At 37.7% G+C, this 26935-nt stretch overlaps 1 protein-coding gene across 1 annotated transcript in view; it reads left to right on the forward strand.

The window, feature by feature from the left end:
• Lrp1b (LDL receptor related protein 1B) overlaps positions 1 to 26935 on the forward strand; it is a 2073786-nt gene that overhangs the window by 1743966 nt on the left and 302885 nt on the right. The window contains exons 49-53 of the mRNA XM_055599725.1: positions 13314 to 13436; positions 15692 to 15811; positions 19663 to 19791; positions 22365 to 22487; positions 25621 to 25761. Coding sequence (XP_055455700.1) covers positions 13314 to 13436; positions 15692 to 15811; positions 19663 to 19791; positions 22365 to 22487; positions 25621 to 25761 — 636 coding nt within the window. The remainder of the gene's footprint in view (positions 1 to 13313; positions 13437 to 15691; positions 15812 to 19662; positions 19792 to 22364; positions 22488 to 25620; positions 25762 to 26935) is intronic.

A 26935-nucleotide genomic window follows, 5' to 3' on the forward strand; every position in this document is an offset into this window, starting at 1 on the left:
TTCTCTTGGTATTCTTCATTCCTCCTGACTCCTATTTTTATTCTGTCCTCTCATTAGAGGGAGTATCTAGGCTTTGAGGGGAGAAACCCAATGGAGACTGGTAATATAGAATTTCTGTGGTAATGTCTGAGTCTGTGGTCTCTTGCTCTGTTCCCGTCTGCTGCCAGAAGAAGCCTCTCAGATTATGACTGAGGAAGGCACTGTTCTATGATTATAAAAGAATATCATTAGGACTCACTCATTTTTTAAAAAATTTTGTTTGTTTGTTGTTTTTGTTTTTACCAGTTGTCTTTGATTTTATCCTAGGTCTCTGGCTTATCCAGTTTCCTGTTCCTGAGCATACAAACACATCCAAGTATTATGGGAATGAACTTCCTATCTTGGAGTGGGTCTCAAATTAAATCAGACAGTAGTTGGCCACTCCTACGAGTTTTGTGTCACCGTTGTCCAAGCACATTTTGCAGGCAGGATCAACTGAGAGGCTTTGTGGCTCTCCACATTACTCCTTTTGTAGTCTGCAAAGTCCCTTCCCTACTAAAGAGATTAGAACTTAGAACAGGTTCCATGTCATAATCAGCTCAGCCTCTCCATATTCGATGAGCTGCGTGGATGTTGTCCTCAGCAATGAGGCCTGACTGTCAGTTTGCAAAGAGCAACACTTGTCAAACTGTCAGCCTGAGTTTTCTAGGGTACTCCATTGGATGCCCCTGGCCAGTAAGTCAGCAGAATACAATGCAGTCCTAACACTGGAAGCCTTGCTTGGCTACAAGAGATGCAGTAGAAGATAGGATACAGGACTGGAGCCTACCACAGATGCCCTTTAAAAAAGTCCAATCAGCAGGGGATTGAAGAACATACAGACTCACAGCCAAACTTTGGACAGAGCATAGGGTGTCTTATGGAAGAAGAAGCATGTAAAATGACTGGGAAGGGACAGGAGCCACACAAGGAAACCAACAAAGCCCAAAACAAAACAAAACAAAAACATAAAAACAAAAACAAAAAGGGCCTTGCAAAGACTCATGCATCAACCAAAGACCATATATAGAGAGAACCTTGATCCCCTTCTCAGATGTAGCCCATAAAGAGCTCAGTCTCCATGTGGGTTCCCTCATAAAGGGAGAAGAGACAGTCTCTGACATGAACAAGGTTGCCTGCTCCTTGATCACTTCTCCCTGGTGGGTCAATCTGGCCAGCCCACAGAGGAAGAGGATCCAGGCAGTCCTGATGGGACCTGATAAGCTAGGCTCAGACAGTAGGGGAGGAGGAATTCCCCTATCAGTGGACTAGGGAAGAAAAATAAGGGAGAAGAGGGAGGGAGAGTAGGACCAGGAGGACATGAGGGAGGGGCTACAACAGAAATACAAAATGAATAAATTGTAAATAATAATAATTTTTAAAGTCTACAATCAAAAAAATGATATCATCTACAGATAATAGTACTTTGACTTCCAACTTTCCAATTAGCATTCACTTGATCTCCTTTAGTTGTGTCATTGCTCTAGCTATAACTTCAAGCACAATTTTCAATTGCTACAGAGAAAAGGGAAAGCTTGTCTTCTTCCTGGTTTTAGTGGAATTGCTTTGAGTTTCTCTTTTTTAGTTTCATGTTGGCTATAGATTTTCGGGAAATTGCCATTATTATATTTAAGTATGTTCATAGTATCCCTAATCTCTTTAGGAATTTCATCATGAATGAGTGCTGGGTTTTTATTAAAGGGCTTTTGTGCATGTAATGAGATAGCCGTGTGATTTCCTTCTTTCAGTTTGTTTACATAGTGGATTACATTTATTAGTTACATATGTGGAACCATCTTGGCAACTTCGAGATGGAGCTTATTGATCATGATAGATGACCATTTTAGATGTATGTTCTATCTTCCACTTCTTTCAGAAGATTTTCTGCACTCTGACCAAAGTTTGGTTACGAGTCTCAGCATCTACTTTGATACATGCTGGGTAGAGTCTTTCAGAGGCCCTCTGTGGTAGGCTCCTGTCCTGTTTCCTGTTTTCTCCTTCTTCCAATGTCCATCCTGTTTGTCTCTGAGTGAGGTTTGATCATCTTACCTAGGGTCCTCCTTCTTGCTTAGCTTCTTTAGGTGTAAAGATTTTAGTATGTTTATCCTATATTATATGTCTACTATCCAGTTATAAGTGAGTATATATTGTGTGTGTCTTTCTTCTTCTTGGATACCTCATTCAGGATGATCTTTTCCAGTTCCCACCATTTGCTTGCAAATTTCATGATTTCCTTGTTTTTAATTGCTGAGTAGTATTCCATTGTGTAAATGTACCACATTTCTGTATCATTCCTCCATTGAGGGACATCTGGGTTGTTTCCAATTTCTGATGATTATGAATAAATCTGCTACGAACATGCTTGAACAAATGCCCTTATTGTGTACTTGAGCATCTTTTGGATATATACCTAAAAGTGTGATAGCTTGATCTTGAGGAAGCACTATTCCTAATTGTCTGAGAAAGTGCCAGATTGATTTCCAAAGTGGTTGTACAAGTTTACATACCCACCAACAATGGAGGAGGGTTCCCTTTATCCACATCCTCTCCAGCATGTGTTGTCACTTGAGTTGTTTATCTTAGCCATTCTGGTGGGTGTAAGGTGAAATCCCAGGGTCATTTTGATTTGCATCTCCCTGATGACTAAGGATGTTGAGCATTTTTTTAAATGTTTCTTTGCCATTCTATGTTCCTCTACAGAGAATTCTCTGTTTAGCTCTGTACCCCATTTTTTAATTGATTTTTAATTGATTTGTTGCTTTTTAACTTCTTTAGTTCTTTATATATTCTGGAAATTAGCCCTCTCTCAGATATAGGGTTGGTGAAGACCCTTTTCCAATCTGTAGGCTGTCATTTTGTTCTGATGACAGTGTCCTTTGCTTTACAGAAGCTTTTCAGTTTCATGAGGTCCCATTTATTGATTGTTGCTCTTAGAGCCTGTGCTGTTGGTGTTCTGTTCAGGAAGTTGTCTTCTCTGGCAATGAGTTCTAGGATCTTTCCAACTTTTTCTTCTAACAGATTTAGTGTGTCTGGTTTTATGTTGAGGTCTTTGATTCACTTGGACATTAGTTTTGTGCACAGTGATAAATATGTATCTATTTGTATTTTTCTACATGTAGCCATCCAGTTATACCAGCACCATTTGTTGAAGATGCTGTCTTTTTTCCATTGTATGGTTTGGAATCTTTGTCAGAAATCAAGTATCCATGGATGTATGCATTTATTTCTGGGTCTTCTATTTAGTTCAATTGATCCACCATTCTGTTTTTATTCCAGTCCCATGCAGTTTTTATTACTATCGCTCTGTAGTACAGCTTGAGATCAGGGATGGAGATATCTTTAGACGATCTGTTGTTATACATGATCTTTTTGGCAATTTTTTTTTCCATATGAAGTTGAGAATTTTTCTTTCAAGGTCTGTAAGGAATTGTGTTGCTATTTTGAATCCACTGAATCTGTGGATTACTTTTGACAGGATGGCCATTTTCACTATGTTAATTCTACCAATGATCCATGAGCATGGGAGGTCTTTATATCTTCTGATATCTTCTTCTATTTCTTTCTTCAGAGACTTTTCTTTCTTTCTTTCTTTCTTTCTTTCTTTCTTTCTTTCTTTCTTTCTTCCTTCCTTCCTCCTTCCCTCCCTCCCTTTCTTTCTTTCTTTCTTTCTTTCTTTCTTTCTTTCTTTCTTTCTTTCTTTCTTTCTTTCTTTCTTTGTTTTTTCCTTCCTTCCTTCCTTCCTTTCTTTCTTTCATTACCATTATTTATTACAATTTTATTCACTTTTTATCCTAGCCCTATCCTCCTCCCTCATCTACTCCAGGTCCCAACGCTCCTTCTCTGTTTCCCCCTTTATGGCCCTTCCCAACTCTATGGATAGCAGAGATCCTACTTCCTTACTATGTGACCCTGGCCTATCAGGTCTTCTCAGGACTGACTGGATCTTTTTTCTCTGTGGCCTCGTAAGGCTATCTCACCAGGGGGAGTTGATCAAAGAGTAGGAAACCAAGTTCATGCCTGTGATTGCCCCTACTCCTCTTACTAGGGAACCTCTATAGATACTGAGTTCCCCACGGACTGCATCTGAATAGGGGGTCTAGGTCCTCTCTACTGTGGTACATTTACACAGTGAAATACTACTCAGCAATTAAAAAAAAAATTTTCCTGAGTGAGGTAACCCAGAATCAGAAAGACACACATTGTATACACTCACGGTGGAATTTTCTATATTATATAGAATAAACACACTAAGATCTATAGTCCTAGGGGAGACTGCAGGGAAGATGTTTAATCCTCATTCATAGGGGTGAATGGGATAGACATCAGAAGTGGGAGAAGACAGGGAACAACAGTAGTCTATCACAGAAGGCCTCTGAAAGATTCTACCCAGCAGGGCATCTAGCATATGCTGAGATTCATAACCAAACTATTGGCAGAGTGCAGGGAATATTACAGAAGAATGGGGAGAAAGAAAGACCTGGAGGAGACAGGAGCTCCACAAGCAGACAAACAGAGCCAAAAATATCTGGGCCTGGGGGCCCTGCAGAGACTGATAATTCAATCAAGGACCATGTTTGTGTTTTCCTTATTGTTTTTATTTCCAGTTTTAGGTTTTGAACAGTTGTATTTGTTTCCTTCAAGTGTTTGTGTTTCATTTTCTTTAAAGAATTTATTCATTTCTTTTTAAAGACTTCTATCATCTTAATATAGTTGGTTTTAAAGTCGTTTGCTTGTGTTTCAGTCATGTAGGAATATTCAGGGTTTGCTGTGGCAGGGTAACTGTGTTCTAATCTAGACATATTTTCCTGACTGCTTTTCTTTTATTATTTATATATATTTTTAATTTATTACAATTTATTCACTTTGTATACCAGCTGTAAACTCCTCCCTTGTTCCCTCACAATCCAGATCTCCTTCCCTCCTTTCCTCTTATGCCCCTCCCCCAGTCCACTGATAGGTGAGGTCCTCCTCTCCTTCCCTCTGATCCTAGCCTATCAGGACTCATCAAGACTGGTTGCATTTCTTCCTCTGTGGCCTGGTAAGGCTGTTCCCCTCTCAGGGGTTGGTGATCAAAGAACTAGCCATTGAGTTCCTAATCATATTCTTACTCTGGCATCTAGGCATCTGAGTTTTGGGTGATTATAGGTCTAGGTGCCGGTTTCTATGTTTGTCTTTGTTGGGTGGATGTCTTATTCCTCTCTTTTCTGGATTTTCAGAGAGTATGATAGCTATTTGTTGCCTGTTTACTGGGATGTTTTACTGGTTTGTTTGCAGGGAATACCTGTTACTGTTAGATGCAGAAACTAGTCGGAGAGACAGGTTGGGGGAGGATGATGTGTGGGATTCACAAAAGGCATGGACTGGGGGAATACAGGCTGCAGCTGGCACTCTGCCGCAGCTGCAGCACTAAGGGAGAGGCTGAGGGACTGTGTCTGCTCTGGGATCAGAGAGAACAGAGAAGGACTTCAGGAAGCCCAACTGGTCTCCTGGCAGGCATGGCCTGGGGTTGAGCAGCCGGGGGTGGTCTGCCACAGTTGGGGATGGGACCCAGCATCATGTGGGATTGGGGGTCAGCGTGGGATTGGGGGTCAGCGTGGGATGGTCTCTGGGCTCCAAGGGAAGCACAAAGAGGGAAAAGGGAGAGTCACTGGTGTTCTGTTGCAGCGCTGGCACTGAGCCTGAGGGAATGGGCCAGCTGGTGAAACAGAGCAGAGGTTTGTAGGAAAGCTGAATTAATATTTTTAAAAGACTGGGGGACGTTATTGTTTTAGTTTCATGGAGACTGCATGTCAATATTATTACTCTAATGTTCTATTTACAGTGAAACATTCATTCCCTCATTAGAGCTGCAGTTGATTTTGAAAGTAGCTTCAAGAGAACATGACACGATAATCGTCAAACTAGTGTTTCTTTTCCGTTATAAAATTATCCTTTTCTAGGATTAAAACATTATTTAAAAATTCTCAGCACTAATAAAGTTTTATGCTAAGTAGAAAAACAAGATGCTCATACAAGGAACGGAATGTAGACAGCTAGTTTTTTTTTGTTGTTTTGTTTTTTATTATTTTAATACTTTTATCTTTTTCTTATCAATTTTATTAATTTTGTATCCCAGCTGTATCCCGCTCCCTCATTCCCTCCCACTCCCACCCTCCCTCCCTTATCTCCACCCTGCCCCTTTCCAAGTCCACTGATGGGGGGGGACCTCCTCCCCATTCATCTGATCCTATTTTATCAGGTATCTTCAGTACTGGCTGCAAAGTCCTCCTCTGTGGCCTAACAGGACTGCTCCTCCCTTGGGGGTGGGGAGGTCAAAGCGCCAGCCATTGAGTTCCTGTTAGAAATAGTCCTTGTTCCCCTTGTTATGGGAAACCAATTGGTTACTGAGCTACCACAGGCTACACCCGAGCAGAGGTTCAAGGTTATATCCATACATGGTCCTTGGTTGAATACCAGTATCAGAAAAGACCCTGTGCCCAGATATATTTAGTCCTTGTGGAGCTCCTATCCTTTCCATATCATACTAACTCCCCTTCTTTCATATGATTCCCTATACTCTGCCAAAGGTGTGGTTATAAGACTTTGTATCTGCTTTGAAAACATTGCTAGGTAGAGTCTTTCAAATGCGCTCACTAGACTCCTGTCATACGTTCAATGCACATCCCATCTGTTTTTCTAAATGAAGATTGATCATCTTACCCCATGTGCAATCTCTTGATTATCTTTTTTAGGTGTATAGATTTCATTATGTTTATCATATCTTATAGGTCTATATAAGCGAGTATATACCATGTTTGTCTTTCTCCTGGGATATTTCACTCAGAATGATCTTTTTTAGATCCCACCATTTGCCTGCAAATTTCATGATTTCCTCTTTTTTGATTGCTGAGTGGTATTCCATTGTGTAAAAATACCACAATTTCTGTATCCATTCCTCTGTTGATGGACATCTGGGTTGTTTCCAGGTTCTGGCTATTACAAATAAAGCTGCTATAAACATGGTTGAGCAAATATCCCTTTTGAGTACTTTAGCTAAGTTTGAGTATATACCTAGCAGTGGTATAGCTGGGTCTTGGGGAGGCACTACTCCTAATTGTCTGAGAAAGCGCCGCCAGATAGATTTCCAGAGTGGTTGTACCAGTTTACATTCCACCAGCAGTGGAGGAGGGTTCCTCTTTCTCCACAACATCTCCAGCATGTGTTGTCCTTTGAGTTTTTCATCTTGGCCATTCTGATGGGTGTAAGGTGATCTCAGGGTCGTTTTAATTTGCATTTCCCTGATGGCTAATGAGGTTGAGCATTTCTTTAAGTGTTTCTCTGCCATTTGGTATTCCTCTGTCGAGAATTCTCTGTTTAGCTCTGTTCCCCATTTTTTAATTGGATTACTTGGTTTGCTGCTTTTTAGCTTCTTTAGTTCTTTGTATATACTTGATATTAGTCCTCTGTCAGATAAAGGGTTAGTGAAAATTCTTTCCCAATCTGTAGGCAGTCATTTTGTTTTGATGACGGTGTCCTTTGCTTTACAGAAGCTTTTCAGTTTCATGAGGTCCCATTTATTGATTGTTGCTCTTAGAGCCTGTGCTGTTGGTGTTCTGTTCAGGAAGTTGTCTCCTGTGCCAATGAGTTCTAGGCTGTTCCCCACTTTTTCTTCTAACAGATTTAGAGTATCTGGTTTTATGTTGAGGTCTTTGATCCACTTGGACTTTAATTTTGTGCAGGGTGATAAATATGGATCTATTTTCATTTTTCTGCATGTGGACATCCAGTTGGACCAGCACCATTTGTTGAAGAAGCTGTCTTGTTTCCATTGAATGGTTTTGGCATCTTAGTCAAAAATCGAGTATTCATAGGTGTGTGGGTTTATTTCTGGGTCTTCTATGCGGTTCCATTCATCCTCCTTTCTGTTTTTAAGCCAATACCAGGCAGTTTTTATTACTATTGCTCTGTAGTACAACTTGAGATCGGGGATGGAGATACCTCCAGATGCTCTGTTGTTGTACAGGATTGTTTTGGAGATTCTGGGTTTTTTGTTTCTCCATATGAAGCTGAGAATCTTTTTTCGAGGTCTGTAAAGAATTGAGTTGGTATTTTGATGGGAATTGCATTGAATCTGTAGATTGCTTTTGGCAGGATGGCCATTTTCACAATGTTAATCCTACCAATCCATGAGCACGGGAGATCTTTCCATCTTCTGAGATCTTCTTCAATTTCTTTCTTCAGAGACTTGAAGTTTTTCTCAAACAGGTCTTTCACTTGCTTGGTTAGTGTCACCCCAAGGTACTTTATGTTATTAGTGGCTATTGTGAAGGGTGTTGTTTCCCTAATTTCTTTCTCGGCCCTTTTGTCTGTGGTATACAGGAGGGCTTCTGATTTTTTTGAGTTGATTTTGTATCCTACCATTTTGCTGAAGGTGTTTATCAGCTGGAGGAGTTCTCTGGTTGAGTTTTTAGGGTCGCTCATGTATACTATCATATCATCTGCGAATAGTGACACTTTGACCTCTTCCTTTCCGATTTGTATCCCCTTGATCTCCTTTAGTTGTCTTATTGCTCTGGCTAGGACTTCAAGTACTATGTTGAAGAGGTATGGAGAGAGTGGGCAGCCTTGTCTTGTCCCTGATTTCAGTGGGATTGATTTAAGTTTCTCTCTATTGAGTTTGATGTTGGCTATAGGCTTGCTGTATATTGCCTTTACTATGTTTAGATATGTGCCTTGTATCCCTGATCTCTCCAAGACTTTAAACATGAATGGGTGTTGGACTTTGTCAAATGCTTTTTCAGCATCTAATGAGATGATCATGTGGTTTTTCTCCTTCATTTTGTTTATGTGGTGGATTACATTGATGGATTTCCATATGTTGAACCACCCTTGCATGCCTCGGATAAAGCCTACTTGGTCATGGTGGATGATATCTTTGATGTGTTCTTGGATTCGGTTTGCAAGTATTTTATTGAATATTTTTGCATCAGTGTTCACAAGAGAGATAGGTCTGAGGTTCTCTTTTTTTGTTGGGTCTTTGTGTGGTTTAGGTATCAGGGTGACTGTCGCTTCATAGAATGAGTTTGGTAATGTACCTTCTGTTTCTATTTTTGTGGAATAGTTTGAGGAGAATTGGTGTTAGCACTTCTTTGAAGGTCTGGTAGAATTCCTCACTGAAACCATCTGGCCCAGGGCTTTTTTTGGAGGGGAGACTGTGAATGACTGCTTCAATTTCCTTGGGGAATATAGGGCTATTCAGTCTTTCTACCTGCTCTTGAGTTAATGTTGGAAGATGGAATCTATCAAGAAAATTGTCCATTTCATTTAGGTTTTCAAATTGTATGGCATATAGGCTTTTGTAGTATGACCTAATGATTGTTTGAATTTCCTCAGTGTCTGTAGTTATGTCACCCTTTTCCTTTTTGATTTTGCTGATTTGGATAGATTCTCTCTGCTTTTTAGTTAGTTTGGCTAAGGGTTTGTCTATCTTGTTGATTTTCTCAAAGAACCAGCTTTTTGTTTCATTGATTCTTTGGATAGTTATATTTGTTTCTAATTGATTGATTTCAGCCCTGAGTTTGATTATTTCCAGCCGTCTGTTCCTCTTGGGTGTATCTGCTTTTTTTTCTAGGGTTTTCATTTGGGCCATTAAGGTGTTTGTATGTGATGTTACAAATTTCTTCTTGCAGGCACTTAGTGCTATATATTTTCCTCTGAGCACTGCTTTTAATGTGTCCCTTAAATTTGGGTATGTTGTGCCATCATTTTCATTGAATTCTAGGAAGTCTTTACTTTCTTTCTTTATTTCTTCCTTAACCCAGCTGTCATTGAGTAACGAGTTGTTCTATTTTCATGTGCGTGTCAGCTTTTTGTTCTTTCTGTTCTTGCTGAGGTCCAACTTTAGTCCATGGTGGTCAGATAGAATACAAGGGATTATTTCAATCTTTTTGTATCTGTTGAGGCTTGCTTTATGACCAACTATATGGTCTACCTTGGAGAAGGTTTCATGCTTTGCTGAAAAGAAGGTATACTCTTTTGAGTTTGGATGAAAAGATCTGTAGATGTCTATTAGGTCCATTTGATTTAGGGACTCTGTAAGTGTTTTTATTTCCCTATTTGTTTTCTGTCTAGTTGATCTGTTCCTTGGTGAGAGTGGAGTGTTGAAGTCTCCCACTATTGGGGTTTTAGGATCAATGTGTGATTTAAGCTTTAATATTGTTTCATTTACGAATGTAGGTGCTCTTGTATTTGGGGCATAGATATTCAAAATTGTGATGTCCTCTTGGTGGATTTTTCCTTTGATGAGAATATAGTGGCCCTCCTTATCTTTTTTGATTAACTTGGGTTGAAAGTCTATTTTATTAGGTATTAGGATGGCTACTCCCGCTTGTTTTCTGGAACCATTTGCTTGAAAAACATTTTTCCAGCCCTTTACTCTGAGGTAGTGTTTATCTTTGTTGCATACGTGTATTTCTTGGATGCAACAAAATGTTGGATCCTGTTTCTGCAACCGTTCTGTTAGTCTGTGTCTTTTAATTGGGGAGTTGAGTCCATTGATGTTGATAGATACTAGTGACCAACAATTGTTACTTACTTTAGATGTGGGGTTGGTGGTGTCACTGAGTTTCATTGCTTGTATTCTTTTGATTTTTTTGTTGTGTAGTTATCTATTTCCTCTGTTTCCTTAGATGTAGTTGTTTTCTTTGGTTTGGAGTTTCCCTTCTAGTAACTTCTGTAGAGCTGGGTTACTATGTAGATATTGTTTAAATTTGGTTTTGTCATGGAATATTTTGAATTCTCCGTCTATGTTGATTGAAACTTTTGCTGGGTATAGTAGTCTGGGTTGGAATCTGTGGTCCCTTAAGGACTGTATGATTTCTGTCCAGGCCCTTCTGGCTTTCATAGTTTCTGTTGAGAAATCTGGTGTGATTCTGATAGGTCTACCTTCATATGTTACTTGGCCTTTTTCCCTTGCTGCTTTTAGAATTTTTTCTTTGTTTTGTAGGTTCAGTGTTTTCACTATGATGTGACATGAAGAATTTCTTTTCTGGTCTCGTCTACTTCGTGTTCTGTAGGGCTCTTGTATGTTTATGGCCATCTCCTTCTTTAAGTTGGGAAAGTTTTCTTCTATAATTTTCTTGAAAATATTTTCCGGACCTTTGAGCCTGATGTCTTCTTTTTCTCCTCGTCCTATTATTCTTAGATTTTGTCTTTTCATGGTGTCCTTGATTTCTTAGATGTTTTGTGTTTGGAACTTTTCTGATTTTATTTTTTCTTTGAGAGACGTGTCAATTTCTACAAGCATATCTTCGGCTCCTGAGCTCTTTTTTCCATCTCTCGTATTCTGTTGGTGATGTTTACCTTTGTAGTTCCCGATCTTTTCTCTATGTTCTCCAGCTCCTGGTTTTTCTCTATTTGTGTTTTCTTTATTGATTCTAATTCTGTTTTCATGTCTTGCACCATTTCCTTCATCTGTTTGAATGTGGACTCCTGCTTTTCAATGATAACTTCTATTTTTTTGTCCGTTTCCTCTCTATGTATCACTAATTGTGCCTCTACTTCTTTGGGTATAATTGCCTGTATTTCTATGAGAGCTTTGTTTATTTCTTCTTTATTTACCTTCATTTGTGTGGACATTTCTTTGAGAGCTTTGTGCATTTCTTCTCTGTTTGCCGCAATTTTCGTGTTCATTTCTCTAAGAGCTCGATTTGTTTCCTCTTGGTTCGTCTCGATTTCTTTGGCTATTTCTCTGAGGGCTTTGTTCATTTCATCTTTATGGGCCTCTAATAGCTGGAGAAACAGTATTGAGGTCTTTTTCTTGTATATCTAGTGAATTGAAGTGTCCATTGTTTTGTGGGGTTGCTGGTGAGGTCATTATGTCCTGATTTTTGTTGGGAGTGTTCTTATGTCTGCCTCTAGCCATCTGGTTATTTGTAACTCTCACTGTTTTTTCCTCGAGTTTGTAGTTCGGTCTATGATCGTCTCTTTCTGTTTTCTGGACTGTTTTTTCAGGAAGATGAGAGAGGTTCACTGATTTGGGAGTGTGCACTGTGGTTTCAGTGTTGCCTAAGTAAGGAATGTGACCCTGGTGCTATTCGCATGTTCTTTTAGCGGGCGCAGTGTGCATGCGCGGATTCTCTGACTATTGCAGTGGCCTGCAGGCCACTATTATGCTGTTCTGTCTGAGATCCAGGGATTGTTTGCCTGGATTACACTGGTGGACCTACAAGGCAGAGTCTATAACGTTGGGTCGCTATCCCAAGAATCCCTATGATTCCCACACTAGGGGTGTGGGTGTCAGGGATATCGTCTGGTTGCTTCTGTGGAGAGGCCCTTGGTCTGGGATAAACTCTCCCTAGAAGGCTCACTCACCCTCTTGCAGGACCAGTTGGAATGCACAGGGGTTCCCCTTGCTCTCTACTCTCTGATTTGGTCCTGCGTAGACAGCTAGTTTTGGAGACAGCCTCAGGAGAGGCAGCACATGCCAGGTGATCCATGTGCCACCCCGTAAGACAGAATGTGCACAGTGATATTTGCCTTAGAGGTGAGTTCATTAAAATTGTACTCACCGAAAATTAGGGGTCATTTTGATTTTAACTGATTAGCAAAGGATTACTTTAGTACGGTTGTTGAATAAATTGTACGAATCAGTTTCTGATGGCCTGCAGGCCAGATATATTACAAATTATCTGAACCAAGGGGGCAAGAGCACAAGTGGGCTTTAGTCAAGGGAATAACCGATGGAAATATCTGTAAAATTCTATATAACATTTCAATGTTTGAAAGCGAATCATAATTTAAAAAATGATTTTACCTACAGACTATTTTTTGTGGATCTTAAGGTTTTTTTTTGTTTTGTTTTGTTTTGTTTTTAGCAAGAGCCACTAATATTTAACACACTAATTTAAAACATAGGACTCACATTTTCTATGCAACTATGATGATTAGTCTTTATTCACTTTTGATAAATTAATTTCGTTTCATTATTTTACTCTTATTATCAGATCATCACATCAAATTGATTCAACCGTTATTACAGTATTTCTATCAACTTACTTCTTCTAGTTACAGGACCAACATCATATTGGATTTATAGTCAAGTCAAGATATAGTGTGTATCTCCATAATTGGTGATGTTTCTTCCTATTCTTGGGTCATTGCAACCCTGACAATTCAGGTTTTTTGTGTTGTATTTCGAGCTATTTTGTATTTTCAGGTTTGTCCAACTGAAGTGGTATTAAGTTCCTCTCGGCACACTGCCAAAGCCTCAGATTAATTTAATATATTTGACCCTTCATTTTTATGTTTTATCATAGTTCAAAACAAACACAAATGTGAAGAGAATTATTTCAGTTGTCCCAGTGGAAGATGCATTCTGAATACGTGGGTGTGTGATGGTCAGAAGGACTGTGAGGACGGGCTAGATGAGCTTTACTGTGGTAAGCCTCAGTCCTGCACTGTTTTGTGAGATGTGCATGCTCCTGCTCAGATCCTGGTATTTCCATTCCTAGGGACTCTCTGTGTAATAGTGTTGATGGACTATAGAAGTAAATACAGGCGGTTATAACAAAGCACAACAACTCCTTTTCCCAGACTTTTCTTACAACATTTTACTTAAAATAATTCTTACCAATATTGATCTAAATGCTGTATCTTTATTTTTTGACTAGTTTATTTCAGGTGCTGTTAATTTATTTCCATTCTGTTATGAATAAATAGGCTTTAAAAATATGTTACATTTACCACAGTAGTTTTTGAAAATTAAACAATGATTTTAAATTTTGCACTAAATCTGTGCGTAGTTTTAAATAACACACTCAAGCATATGTTTCTTCTAACATTTGCCTGTTTCTCACTATTTCACTATTTCTTTGATGCAAAGTTTATATTGTAAATTTTTTTTTAATTTTATTTTATAAAATTTATAATTTTGTGATTTTCTGTTAGAGAAACAAGCCTATATTCAATCTTTTATTATAACACAAGCACACTGTGGTGAATGAAGTTGGAAGAAGATTAAAAAAAGAATTGCTGGTAAAATGTCAAACTCTCCTAAAAGTAAATTCCATAGCAAAATGATGAAGTGTGTTCTGGGTAATTAAAATTCTGCACATCTTCACATTAGAGCCAGACTCTGCTCCAGCAAAAAGAAAGCTTCAAAAAATAGTCCATGTAAATTCATAATGTCTAGACAGGGAATTATTATATGTTTAAATCTTCTTCAATTTTGCTTTCCCAAAAATGAAGTGGCCTAAAATTCCTTTATTTCACTAATCATCTAAATAAATATTTAAATTAAAATACAAAGCTTAAAATATTTCTGTAGAATTATTAAAGCCTGTGTTAGTTAACTTGCTGCTGACACAAACAATTAAGTGTGAAGGATTTGTTGCAGTTTACAGCTCAATGGGTTATAAAGCACCATGGCAGAGAAGGCATAGCCATAGGAACAGGAGGTGCCTTGCTACACTGCAACCAGACTCAAAGAGCAGAAAACACAGAATGATGTACTTAAGCCACTTTCGCCCATGAACTCAGCCTCAGGTCCTTCCCCACATTTAGGCTGTCTCTTCATACTCCCATTAACCTAATCACAATAACCCCTTACAGAGGTTTATTCCCTTTGTGATTCTGAATCTCTCCAAAATGAAAAGATCAACAATCACAAAGCCAAATTTTTATTTTAATGAAAATTTGTGTTTTGGATAATTTTATTTGGGAAAGCTTCATTTTGGGGATGCCACTTGATAAATCACTGTCCTTGGCTGTAGAAGGACAGAGACTGAAGCAGGACAATAAAAACACCACACTGTAAAAAGTAAAGAGGCATCGTTATTAAAAATATCTACCCTATTATGAAGAACACATGTTTATATTGAATTTTGAAGTTTCTTTCTCAGAAGTTATAAACTCAAGCATTCTAAGATAATATAACAAAAGCACCAGCTAGTGGACTTTTTAAAAGAACTAAAGTATTGGCTTGTTATACAATCTAGAACCTAGTTTCTCACCTCTTCTTTGATATCATGTGTTTGCCGGTCATATTACCTTGATTATGATGCAGATTTTTCTATTAATTAAAGATTGACTAAAATGAAGAAAATACTACTTTCTTCACCTGGAGTATTTATTTTCATTTGGTGATCAAGGATATTCTTAAAGTATAGCAAGCATAGTCACTAGCTACAAGGCAGGGCCTTAAGAAGTAAGCTGTGGGAATCAGTTCTTGCAAGTTTGAAGCACAGGAGCTTGCAAGTTGTTGCCAGCCTTCTTGTAGAGTCACCATGGAGAACAGGAACTTGGTTTGTTTCATTATGGGACTGAGAACAGGAACTTGGTTTGTTTCATTATGGGATGGTTGGATTTAGAAAACCTTTAGAAAGAGTATAAGAAATACCTTTCACTATGATAACAGGGAAACATATTTTAAGATAATCTTGTTTATGATTAAATAACCTTTGTCAATTATGTATGTTAACTGGTTGCCATGTGATATTTTGATCTATGCTCTCATTGTGGAATGTTCAAACAAGAGTAAAACTATCTATTTTTTTCAGATATTCATTATTTAAAAAATCTTTCCCTATAGCTTTTTAAACATTAAATGTTGTTGTGTGGAGTTGTACTATTGTGCGATTGATCGCCAGAACTTATTTTTTTTCCCTAAAACAACTTGCATCTTTGTTTTTTCTAGATTCTTCTTGCTCTTGGAATCAATTTCCTTGTTCTGAACAAAAATGTATTTCTAAACACTGGATCTGTGATGGAGAGGATGACTGTGGCGATAGCTTAGATGAAAGTGACAGCATTTGTGGTAAGCAGCTTTCTCTGTGCACTCAAAGTTTTCCTGTGAACTCTTATGAAGCATATGTTTGATCATCTTGAAGCATACATATTACATATGCAGGTGCTTTCTAATGTATTAAACAGCATCAAATTTATACTCATATGCAGTTGATTTTATTGTTTTCACGTGTATTATTTTATTATTTATAAAATAACAGTTTGATCTTTTACTTTAAGATTTTATTTTTAGTTATTTGTATTTGGGTGTATCTCCGTGTGGAAATGTGCACAAGCCATGTCCCTGGATGTAGAATTATAAGTCCTTATGTGCTGTTTAATGTAGGTGTCAGGATTTAAATCATGGTCTTCTGCAAGTAAAATATATCCTTTTAACCACTGAGCAACACCTCATGCCCCATTCTATTGTTTTTTAAAGTATACACATTGCATATGTAGAATTTTTCCTGACTAGTACCAAATAATCACATTTGTCTGTCATATATTAGTCTTCAGTGTTCCTTTGCACTAAATTCCAGAAGTTTAACAGTTATTCAACATTTTATTCATTTGTTACCAAATCCATCTGTATATCTACCCAGTTCACTTTATATGTATTATTTATATTTGTGCTTGCATAATGCTTTCCTCCTCACAGCAGGATTGGAAGACCTGACTAATAAGCTTAGATGCCTGGACAAAGCTGACTGTCTTTCTACATCTACATTTCAGCATAATGGGCAGCTGTTTAGGTTGCAACCAGAAACAGAATTTCTTTATAATTCTCACCCTCACCTGAATTGCCTTGTGGATATCATAAAATTGGTGCTATCTTCTAAAATCCAACAGTTTATTTTACTGCATTTAAGCCAGCCCAAAAGTATTTTTCTTCTTTGTAGATTAGGAACAGTATATACTTAAAAAAAAGATAAACATAGAAACAAAGGTCATTATTAAAATTCTTTAAACACAAGAAATAGTGAGTAATTACATGACTTAAGCTCCTTTTTTTGTTCCCTTTGTTTCAAGTCTTTCAGTTCTAACACAGGACTTTCATGGGGTAAGCATGTTCCCAGGACATGAAGTCATCTTTCTTTTGACCTTTGGTTTAACCAGGCAATGAAAGTTTCCACTGGTGACTAATTTCTTATAGACACAGTGTAATAGGAGGGAAAAAAGCTCTAGAGCTATACAGAGTCACTACACTCACGTCTGATTTCCAAGGTATGTAATCATGGGAATCTCATATTATTGCTCAATTCTTGAACTATCCACTGATAATAAGATATGGAGAGATTTATCCACATAATTGCCTTGATTACCATGCACTGCATCCATGCGTTTATATCTGTTTTTTTCTCTTGCTTTTCCTTTCTGCTGTTTTTTCTTATGTCCAAGTGATATTACACCTATCATTCATTCTCTCTTTCTCCTCTTTCCTTTCTCTCTCTTCCACTTTCTCTTTCTGCACACACACACACACACAAACAAACACACATATATACACACTCAATAATGTTTTTGAAAATGTTTTTAAATAAAGAAGAAAAATGTAGTAAATTCTGTTTATTGGCATCCAAAATAATGGGTCTATTCAATTTACTTATAGATTGTATTTTCTATTGTAAAGATATGATTTCATATATGAACTGCCTCTTTAGACCAAATCTGAGTAAAAACAGAATCTAATATTTTAGGACAGAAAGGGAACCTTACAAATAACTCATCTCAGTCTTTCACAATACTGACCATACCCCCAAAACCTCCATTTTACAAGTCCAATAAAATATATATTGCAGATCTCCACTTCCAAATGCTATGATGAAGTATATGAACATGTTTCTTAACACTTGGAATTTATCTCTGACACAGCATGTTGAGGAGATCAGCAATGAAAGTCACACTGCGCTATCTCTAGCTGAAAGGGAAATGCATAGAGATTAATAAATTCACCTGAAATAACACAGCTAGTGGCTGATGGCAGAGGTATGGCCAGAATTCTAGTTTCCAAAATATTAATAGGATACTGACCTTTAACAATTTGCTCTTCTTGTCTGAGCAGAGCATAAGATGGGCCTTGTGGATGGTTCTCAGTGTGTGCTTATTCTCCCAAGAGATAATTTCCCCTGGGGAAGGGAATGCCAGATGGCAGTGGCAACTAAGAAATGAAGCCATGAGGTTTTCTATGGCTAGTTTCTTTCCTATTGATTTAGTGTTTTGGCATGTTCTTCACTCAGATTCTGTTGAATACTATCAAGAGAGCCATTGAATTAGCTGCAAAAAACCATTATATCTGATAGCTGGAAGATGTCTTTATAATTATCTATTCATAACCCTTTTTCTAGCAACAGAAAAAAAATTAGACAGGAGACTTCTCAGAGGTCAGGCAGAATTAGATCACAGCATGGCCAATATCACAGAAGTTAAAACATGGAATTATGAGTTCAGTATTGAAAATGATTTGAAGAGATAAGGAACTTATAAAATAATTTCTGTAGGAAGATCCTCATTTTTAAAATCATTAAAGATATTATAGCCATTAAAATTTATTTGTAAATGAAAGCAACACTTATTTTACACTTATTTCCTGTTTTCCACTTAATCCTTTTTTTCTGTTAAAGTACTAATCCTCAGTGCAACAGACAAGTCTTCAATACATGGACACTTCAGTATTCACAACATTTTTACCTTTCTAGCCTTTTATACGCCAAGGAAAGGCAGCCTGGGCCTCTCAGGATCTTTGCTTATATAGTCCTCTGATGCATGTTATGTGAACAATGCTCTGAGAAGCAACTTCTGTTCACAGCAATCATATGACTAAAAACTGAAATGAAATAACCATCTATTAAAGTACATTAATTGGCCTATATGAGTGGAAGCAATTTTTTTTTTTGTACTGCTAAGGATTAATCCCAGGGCTTTGCAATTGTCACTCAAGCAATCATCTCCTTTTAAACATACCAAAGTTTTATAAAAGTACTTAAACAAGGACGTGTTTAGCTGTGTTTGGGACATTAGTTTATTCTCAAGAGTGAAATTTGAAAATTGAGATTGAGCTCCTTCACCCAACAAACATTTTATGTATACAAATAAACTAAGCATTGAAGATATATACTGTAGAAATGGCTAGGGGTGTCGTTGATGTGTGATCACCATACGCTCATAAAAGAGCTGTCTGTGTCCCTGTGAATTTACAGTTCTGGCCAGAAATCACTGAAAGAGTTACATACAGCCCAACAGGACAGTAAGTGACAGAAGTGGGAAGGCAGATTCTGGGTAAAGGTGAAAGGTAAATGCTTTTTTCTTTGCAGCAATATAAGATGAGGCTGAAGAGCACTCATATTGGCATAGGAAAGGAATGTGGTTATAATCACAAGGAAACATTTTGGGCTTCCATGTCAGTATGGGGAGCTCTGTACTTGTGATCTTCAAGTTTTCAGCTTGTATAAGCTGGTTTTCTTTTCTGTGAAGTGTGGTAAGTAATAGTTTACAGGATTAAAGGAGCTGACAAATGAAATAGTTCATGTGAGCTAAGCTATGAAAGGATTTCATCACTGCTACTGTTCCCACCTATGTAGGTTTAATACCTCCAGAATGTCATTTAAGAATTCCAGAGCATGCTTTGATATATTCTCAAGGAAGAGAGATATTACTTCATATGACGTAGCTGTAAATAGGAAAGCACTTGCAAGTAGGAAAGAGTATATTCTTAAACAAGAATATGTAAGCAGTTATCAGGACAGAGTAATCCATGATTTTCAATAAGTGTCTTCTCTTCATTGCATTCAAGAGCCTTTTTGCTTATATCCACAAGCCAGAGGAACTGTGGCCATGTTGTAATGGATACACAGAACTTAATACCACTTTCCTTTTGGGTTTAAGGTGCTGTCACTTGTGCAGCTGACATGTTCAGCTGTCAGGGCTCCCATGCCTGTGTGCCTCGACATTGGTTGTGTGACGGTGAGAGGGACTGTCCAGATGGCAGTGATGAGCTCGCCACGGCAGGCTGTGGTAAGAACACTGACTGAAGCTCTCTGTCAAAGAAGTCTGCAGGATCCTGGGGGGAGGAGTAATGTACTTTTATTTCATTTTACCCATCCTTGGACCTCAAGGGTCCAGGTGGGATGTTGTAATAACAGTAGTTTATCAACACTTATACATTCAGAGTGTCTTAGAAATGCTCAGTGACATCACCGACTTTAAAACTGTTTCATTGTCTGCAAATTTAATTTTTCAGCCCCCAAATAGCATAAATTCATTATGTACAACTTGTTTGTTGGCCTAGTGTTTTCTTACTTAACAACTCTTTACTCCAAATTAATTTTGAAAGCCTATTAAAAACTATAAATAAAATAGCTAATATTAAGTAAATACTGATCAGGCAGTCAGTGGACAGCTATCAATTCTAAGGATGTGGTATTAACCCCTGGGTCTGGTAAAGACAGTTTCAATAGGACTGAATGAAACAAAAGGATCAAGAAAAGCACCTTTCAGGTCAGACAATTTACAAAGTTTCTAACTCAAGATTACTTCAAGGAGTTACTCAAGAGTAAAAGTTTACATAATTTTTTTTTTTTTTGTATGATCAGGCAGGTAAAAAGACACCCCGATGTGAATTTAGATGCCAAAGATCAACTAGTGATCTGTTGAGCTGGAAAATTTATCAGAAAGGGTTTGTTTGACAGATTCACAGTCTATTAAGTGAAATATAATAATGTCGTGAATTTTTTTAAAGATGTAAATCTTCACTTCTTTAAAATATTATACGGGAGCCTGTTGGCACACATGTATGTCAAAGCAATAAAAGCGCAACATAAATAATTTGGCGCAGCCTTATTCGCTCACATCTCATCCTATCGTAGAATATGCAAAGCTGTGATCTTGGAGCTGATGTGTTTCTCTGAAGGTCAATTTTGCCGCTGAGGACTGAATAACAAAAGACTACGAGTTAATTCAGAAATCCAGATGATCACACATGCTGTTGCTATTGTAGTGAGTCAGTGCTAAGGGAGGTGTGGTAGCACCTGTGGGCCTCATGGGTTTTCTTCGATAAATTATGCTAACACATTAGCAAATTGCACTCAAGTGATCTGAACGTATTAATGGAAAAGAAGTTACTGCTGCTCTATTTTAAAGAAGGATGTACATGTCAGGATTGCTGTCCTTCACTTCCGTTAAAGAAATTGTCACAGCTCAAAGTTACCCGAGTTATTAGCAACGCTGAGGTGTGTGTTCATGAAAATATGTGAACTTCATGCTGTTTCTGTGTGAATTTTACATAGCAGTTCAAAACGAATTTTCTGAAAGTCAATTCTACTAGACTACATGCCGCACACACACAAAGATCCTTTCTGTTTTGTCTGTTCATGGCTCTAGGCGGACGATTATCGGGAGGATAGTGGAGGTTACTTCATGGGATGTGGGCCAGCTCAGGGCAGGGGGCTGACAAGCATGAGGGACACGATTTGTAAAATTTCAAGTCTCACAGTGATGTACTTAGAGAATGTCAGATCATCACAAGGAAAGATGCCAAGAATCTTGTGTTGATTTGTGAAAACTGAACATATTGCTGCATCTTTAAGCACAATAAAAGAGGTATTTTCCATGGGGACAGCAGTGCTTATTGTTTTCAATGTCTGTTATATGTTAATCAGTTCAGTAGTAAGGCACTTTTTATTTACATTATTGTCATTACATTACAATACTGTCAGCGATGCCATAAAGTGTTTTAGGGAACCTGTAAAGCATACTTAATGTAGAAATAGCAATTCTGAGAGTACCTATAAATTGTTGAATATCTAAGTTGAAAGGTCATTTCTACATACCTTCTATCCTCATGGAAATATTGTCAGAGAGATTTAATTATCTCCATTAAACAAAGAAAGAAACAGAGGAGCAAAGAAGGTGCAAAGTTTCTTAAGCATGAAAATGTAGGAGACAGAGCCACTTAGGAGACCTGTGCTGCCGGCGTTTGACCATCGCATGTCGTAGATTTTAAGCGTTCACAACGCCTCGAACACTAGGCACTCCACCACTTAACTTTCAGTTGACTACAGTAGGTGCTGTTAAGGCTTGTGCTTTTATGAATATAATATCAAAGTAGATTTTCTTAGCATGAATCTTATTGCAAATTTGATCAACCATTACTTAGGCTCTTTCTGAAGTACTGCTTTCATGGGGCTTTGTTCCTGAGGGATCAATATTCCTTTTGAAGGGTCAGTTTTCATGGCATTAATGGGATTGTGGTGGGGCTCATTACCTTGTAGATCTTAATGTTGCTTAAAGCAAGGAGCCTTTTCTAAAGGATTTTGGAAGAATTTTCTTTTATGAACAGTGCCATTCTTAGTCTTCTTGATGCACCCTCCGTGTTCCTCATGGGCATTGACAGTTTCTATCCACTGAATCAACATTTAAATCCTGAATGTTTCTATTTGCAGTTTAATATGCGTATGACATTATTCAATTACCTAATACATAGCCTTTTTCCTGAGTACCTACACATTGAGAGAGAAAGCTTCAAACTGTCAACTTCAAGCATGAGAGAAATATGTTCTCATGTAACTTTATGTTTTGTAAATTCTTAGCACCCAATAATACATGTGATGAAAATGCTTTCATGTGCCGTAACGAGGTGTGCATTCCCAAGCAGTTTGTGTGTGACCATGATGATGACTGCGGAGATGGCTCAGACGAGTTCCTGCAGTGTGGTGAGTGAACATTTATAAGATATAGCAGCTCAAGGTCTATTGAAGGGGCTCTAAGACACGTAACTAACAAATACAAACACAGGCATTTATTAATGTCTTTAAGGCCAGGGAATTCAGTATTACACAGTGGAGTAGGAGAGTTCTTCAAGTCCTGAAAAGCTACAGATCTGTTTGCAAAACATTCTTCTTACTGTGAACTCAGAGCATTCAGCAGCCAAACTGGTAAATATCTGGAAAAGGCCTTTGTGTTGTTGAAAATGAGACATGACTGGCTCATCCAATCTTACACCTAATCAATGATATACAAGTTAAAAGAAAAAAAAAGCCCAAAAGATGAAACTTTAACTTCTACTGTTGTAGTTAAAATACCAAAAACATGTACTTAGTATACTCCTTCGCCTTTTTTGTTGACACGTGCATTACTTACTGTTCAGATTTAGCATTATGGTCACCAAATGTGTCTCGGTATTGTGTTGTCTATCTATTTCTTCCAGAATAGAACTTTTTGAGTACAGCTAGTTACATACCAAAATTCACAGTTTAGAGTCTTCCATGAATCTGGATTCTCTCTGAATATTAAGTTGCAAAGAATGAATTAACTTATGTTTTAATTCATAGGAAAGACATTCTCTATGCCTAGGGATGTCAGTACCACCCGCTATCATTGAAGGAAACTCAGTGCAACTCTCTGACCTCCTGGAACTGAGGACCTCTGGCCCCCATGTGACCTCCCTTTGTCAGGGGTCCAGTGCTCCCCAGCTTCTCAGCGAGCAGTCCACCCAGGGGTGTCCCTCTGTTCTCTGTGTGAAGTGGGCGCACAGCCATATTTCATCCTTCTGTGGCATTTCTATTTTTAGTCTTTGAGGGAAATCACTGAGAAATCTGTTCATGATTTTTACAGTTTTCATGTTTTTGTCTTTCGTGCAAAATATTTTAAGTGCTACATCATAATTTAACATAAAATCTTTTGGTATGGGTTCTTTCTTTCTTTCTTTCTTTCTTTCTTTCTTTCTTTCTTTCCTTCCTACTTCTTTGAGATAAGTGAATGGCCTAAAATTTGTGATGTAGATAAGGCAACATTAAAACCAGAGATCCCAATGCTTCTGCCCCCTAAGTCATAGAATTAAAAATGTGTACTGCAGGGAAATGGGATGTCATATAAAAATTTACATCCTAGAACTATCTCTTTCACCATAGTGGAAGAAATAGTGTCATGGAAAAGAAGAGGCATAAGATGAATAAAATCTGTTTTAGAATTTACTAGGATATTTGAACCATATTGGGATTGTGGCATGGAAGGAAACACAATAGATGGAGCTCACTCATGGCTATTCAGCCATGGGATAGGTAGGCTAAAGGCATTTCTAGATGACATGAATGGGAGAATGGCATTACAGCTAGTGAGCTTTGGAATACGGTAGAGTGAGGGGTAGGTTTCCTTATGCAGGAAACCTGTGTAAAAAGTGGTTGAGAATTTGAATTTGTGGTCCTGGAGGTCAGAAAAATGGTGTTGATTAGCCCCATTCTTTTGTTAGCATTAACATTCAAGTTAGCACAAAAAAGAAAAGAGGCAGACAGAATGAAAATGAAAACAAGAGATCAATAGACAAAAAAAATCTATTTTTTTAAGGAAAGCGATATTCTAGAGCTAGAATGCAAAGTTTCACCCACAGTATTGTAAACTGGATCAGGAAGGCTGAAAAATAAGGGAAAAAAGCCCTGGAGAGTGGATTATGAATACTTAACCAGGAAGAGAGTGTGCAGTCAAGAGCAACAAAAATGCTGCCAAAAACCCAATCAGTTAGAATCCTGAGAGATTTGAATTTGACAGCCTTTGCTTAGTATTTTCTTTTCTTTTAATCTCTAAGAGGAATTTCAGAAGGGAGATGTTACAAGAAATGATGTTTAATTAATTAATTGGAAGTTAGTGTGTAGAAACAAATTTTGCAGAAATGTCGAGCCAAGAGCTAAAGGGATGAGAGTGGGCTTGCTCCTGATCAGGCTAGGCAGGATGTTTTTGTCCTGAGTAACAGAGACAACATGCTACTGCAGGTAGAAGCTGTAAACAGGATCCAATAGCAGACTCCACTGTCACCATGCAGTATGACAAATTTGTCATTTAGATGTGCTGTGAATTGTCTTTGCCACAAGAATTTTATTAAGTCATAAAATTCTACCTCTAAATGTAGAACAATTTCCCAGCTCTATCAGCTCTTTCTAGGCCTCAGTGGAAGAGGATGCTCTCAGTCTTCCTGAGACTTGATGTTCAGGGGTGGGTTATGGAGGTAGCCTCTCCTTTTCTGAGAAGTAGGGGAGAGGGAAAGGGGGAAGAGAAAGGGAGGGTGGGATTGGGAGGAGAGGAGGGAGGGAACTATAATCAGGATGTAAAGTGAGTAAGAAAAAAGTATAAGCAAACAGCAAAAAATAACCCTTACTAGAAATGACTGTTTATAATTTACGAGGATGAAAATTTCATACTAAAACCTAATTTTAAAAATCAAATCTAAATATAATTAAAATAAAACAAACAGATGTTAACCTTTACAAATGATGCCTCAATAAATGACCCTAAGAACTTGCACATTGAAGGGATGACCTTAAAAACTGGCGTATTGGATAGTTTTAAAAATTTTGTGGTCATTATTTTATAAATAGATGTTTTTTCTCATGTTAACGATTTTTTTTACACTGGCTAATTGTTTGCCAAGCAAAACTATAACAATACAACATCTAAGACTAGTGGCTGTATCTCAGAATCAGTTTACCCATGTCTTGATATTGCACCAAACCAAGCAAACAAGCCTGGAAATAGGTTATAAGTACTATTCATTCTGCTTCACATCCTACAAGAAATGGATCAGGTGGAGACAACTGTTGAATAGACACAGTTGACTGTTTGCTACAGCCATCTTTCCTTACCTAGAAACCTGGTACCTTATTTTTAAGTTGTATTTTACCTTTATTTCTGCTTTCACACAATAAGCATTTCTTTTCCAGAGGTACAAGAAATTAATGAACAGTATTTTCTACATAAGTCCAGGCTGGTCCTGGTTGATTAGGTGTGTTGTGCACTGAGAGTGTGTTGAGTATTTTAAAATAGGAGCTTGTTTAATGCTTACGTTCTCTCCTCTAGGATACCGGCAGTGTGGTGCGGAAGAGTTCCGCTGTGCTGATGGCCGCTGCCTAGTGAACACTCTATGGCAGTGTGACGGTGACTTTGACTGTCCTGACAGATCAGACGAGGCACCAATCAACCCGAAGTGCAGGAGTGCAGGTACCACATTGTACTACACTCTGCTCACCTTCAGCTTTCTTCTCATGTTTTTATTTTTGTTTCTTTGAGACAGGGCTTCTCTGTGTAGCCAGGGCTGGCCGCAAATCTGTTATTCTCTTGCCTCAGCCTTCTGAGTGCTGCAATTAGAAGTATAAACCACCATGTTATGATGGTGAAGTTTTGTTCTGGTTACTGTCTGGTTAAGTATTCAGTGAATTAGATGCAGAGTCAGACAAATGTTTCTACCGGTTCTACCTAGTGATTATATTTAAGGTTAGTTTGTGCCAAACCATTTTGATGACTCATTACTGTACTTTCTCACCTCATAAATACATCTTCTTTGCTTTGAGAGCAACTTCTTATACAGTTGAGGCAGAATTCAAACTCACTGTGTAGCCAACAATATGACCAATGTTTAACTTTTCCTCCCTTGAACTCACCTTTTAAATGCTAGAATTATAGGTATGTGCCATGTGTTTCCATGGTATTTTCCATTGATACTTTATATGGGGAAAATTCTCTACATAGGCTTATATAAAAATTAAAATATAAAATAAGTTACAATGTAATGAGGATATCATCAGAATACCATATTATTTATTTCATAAATATGCATAACTATTACATATCAATTATTATTTAACTAATGATATACTGAAAATGATTTACATAGCATTAGTCTGTATTACTCACACATACTGGATAACAGTACATATCATTTTAACAGAAGTATAAGAACAAGTTATATATATATATACGTACATGTTCACAGACATGTACAATCAAATTAATTTATGTGCAAATTCACTAAAACAAAGACCGCTTATTCATGTATTTTAGTGCAAACTCAAATTTTCCTTATAATTGTGTATATGTTACTAAGCTTTGTTAAAAACCACATACTATAAGCAGTAATATTTAACATTCCAGTTTAGGTATATGAAAGCTGAACTTTCTAAAGCTGTACTTGAAGAACTATTGTTCATCATCAATGTCTTTTTTATGCCCTGACTTAAAAATGTCAGTGCTATATTTTTTTGGAATATATGAATTTGGCAATATCCACCTCTTCTACCTTCTTAGCTTTTAGTGACAAATAATTTCTCAGAGATCTATAGCTTGGGGGAAATGTCAAGTCATCATTATACTTTTGAACTCATTATTCACAGTGCAA

The sequence above is a fragment of the Psammomys obesus genome, unplaced genomic scaffold, assembly GCF_907164565.1.
Source record: "Psammomys obesus unplaced genomic scaffold, mPsaObe1.curated_primary_1811, whole genome shotgun sequence".
Classification (NCBI taxonomy): Eukaryota; Metazoa; Chordata; class Mammalia; order Rodentia; family Muridae; genus Psammomys; species Psammomys obesus.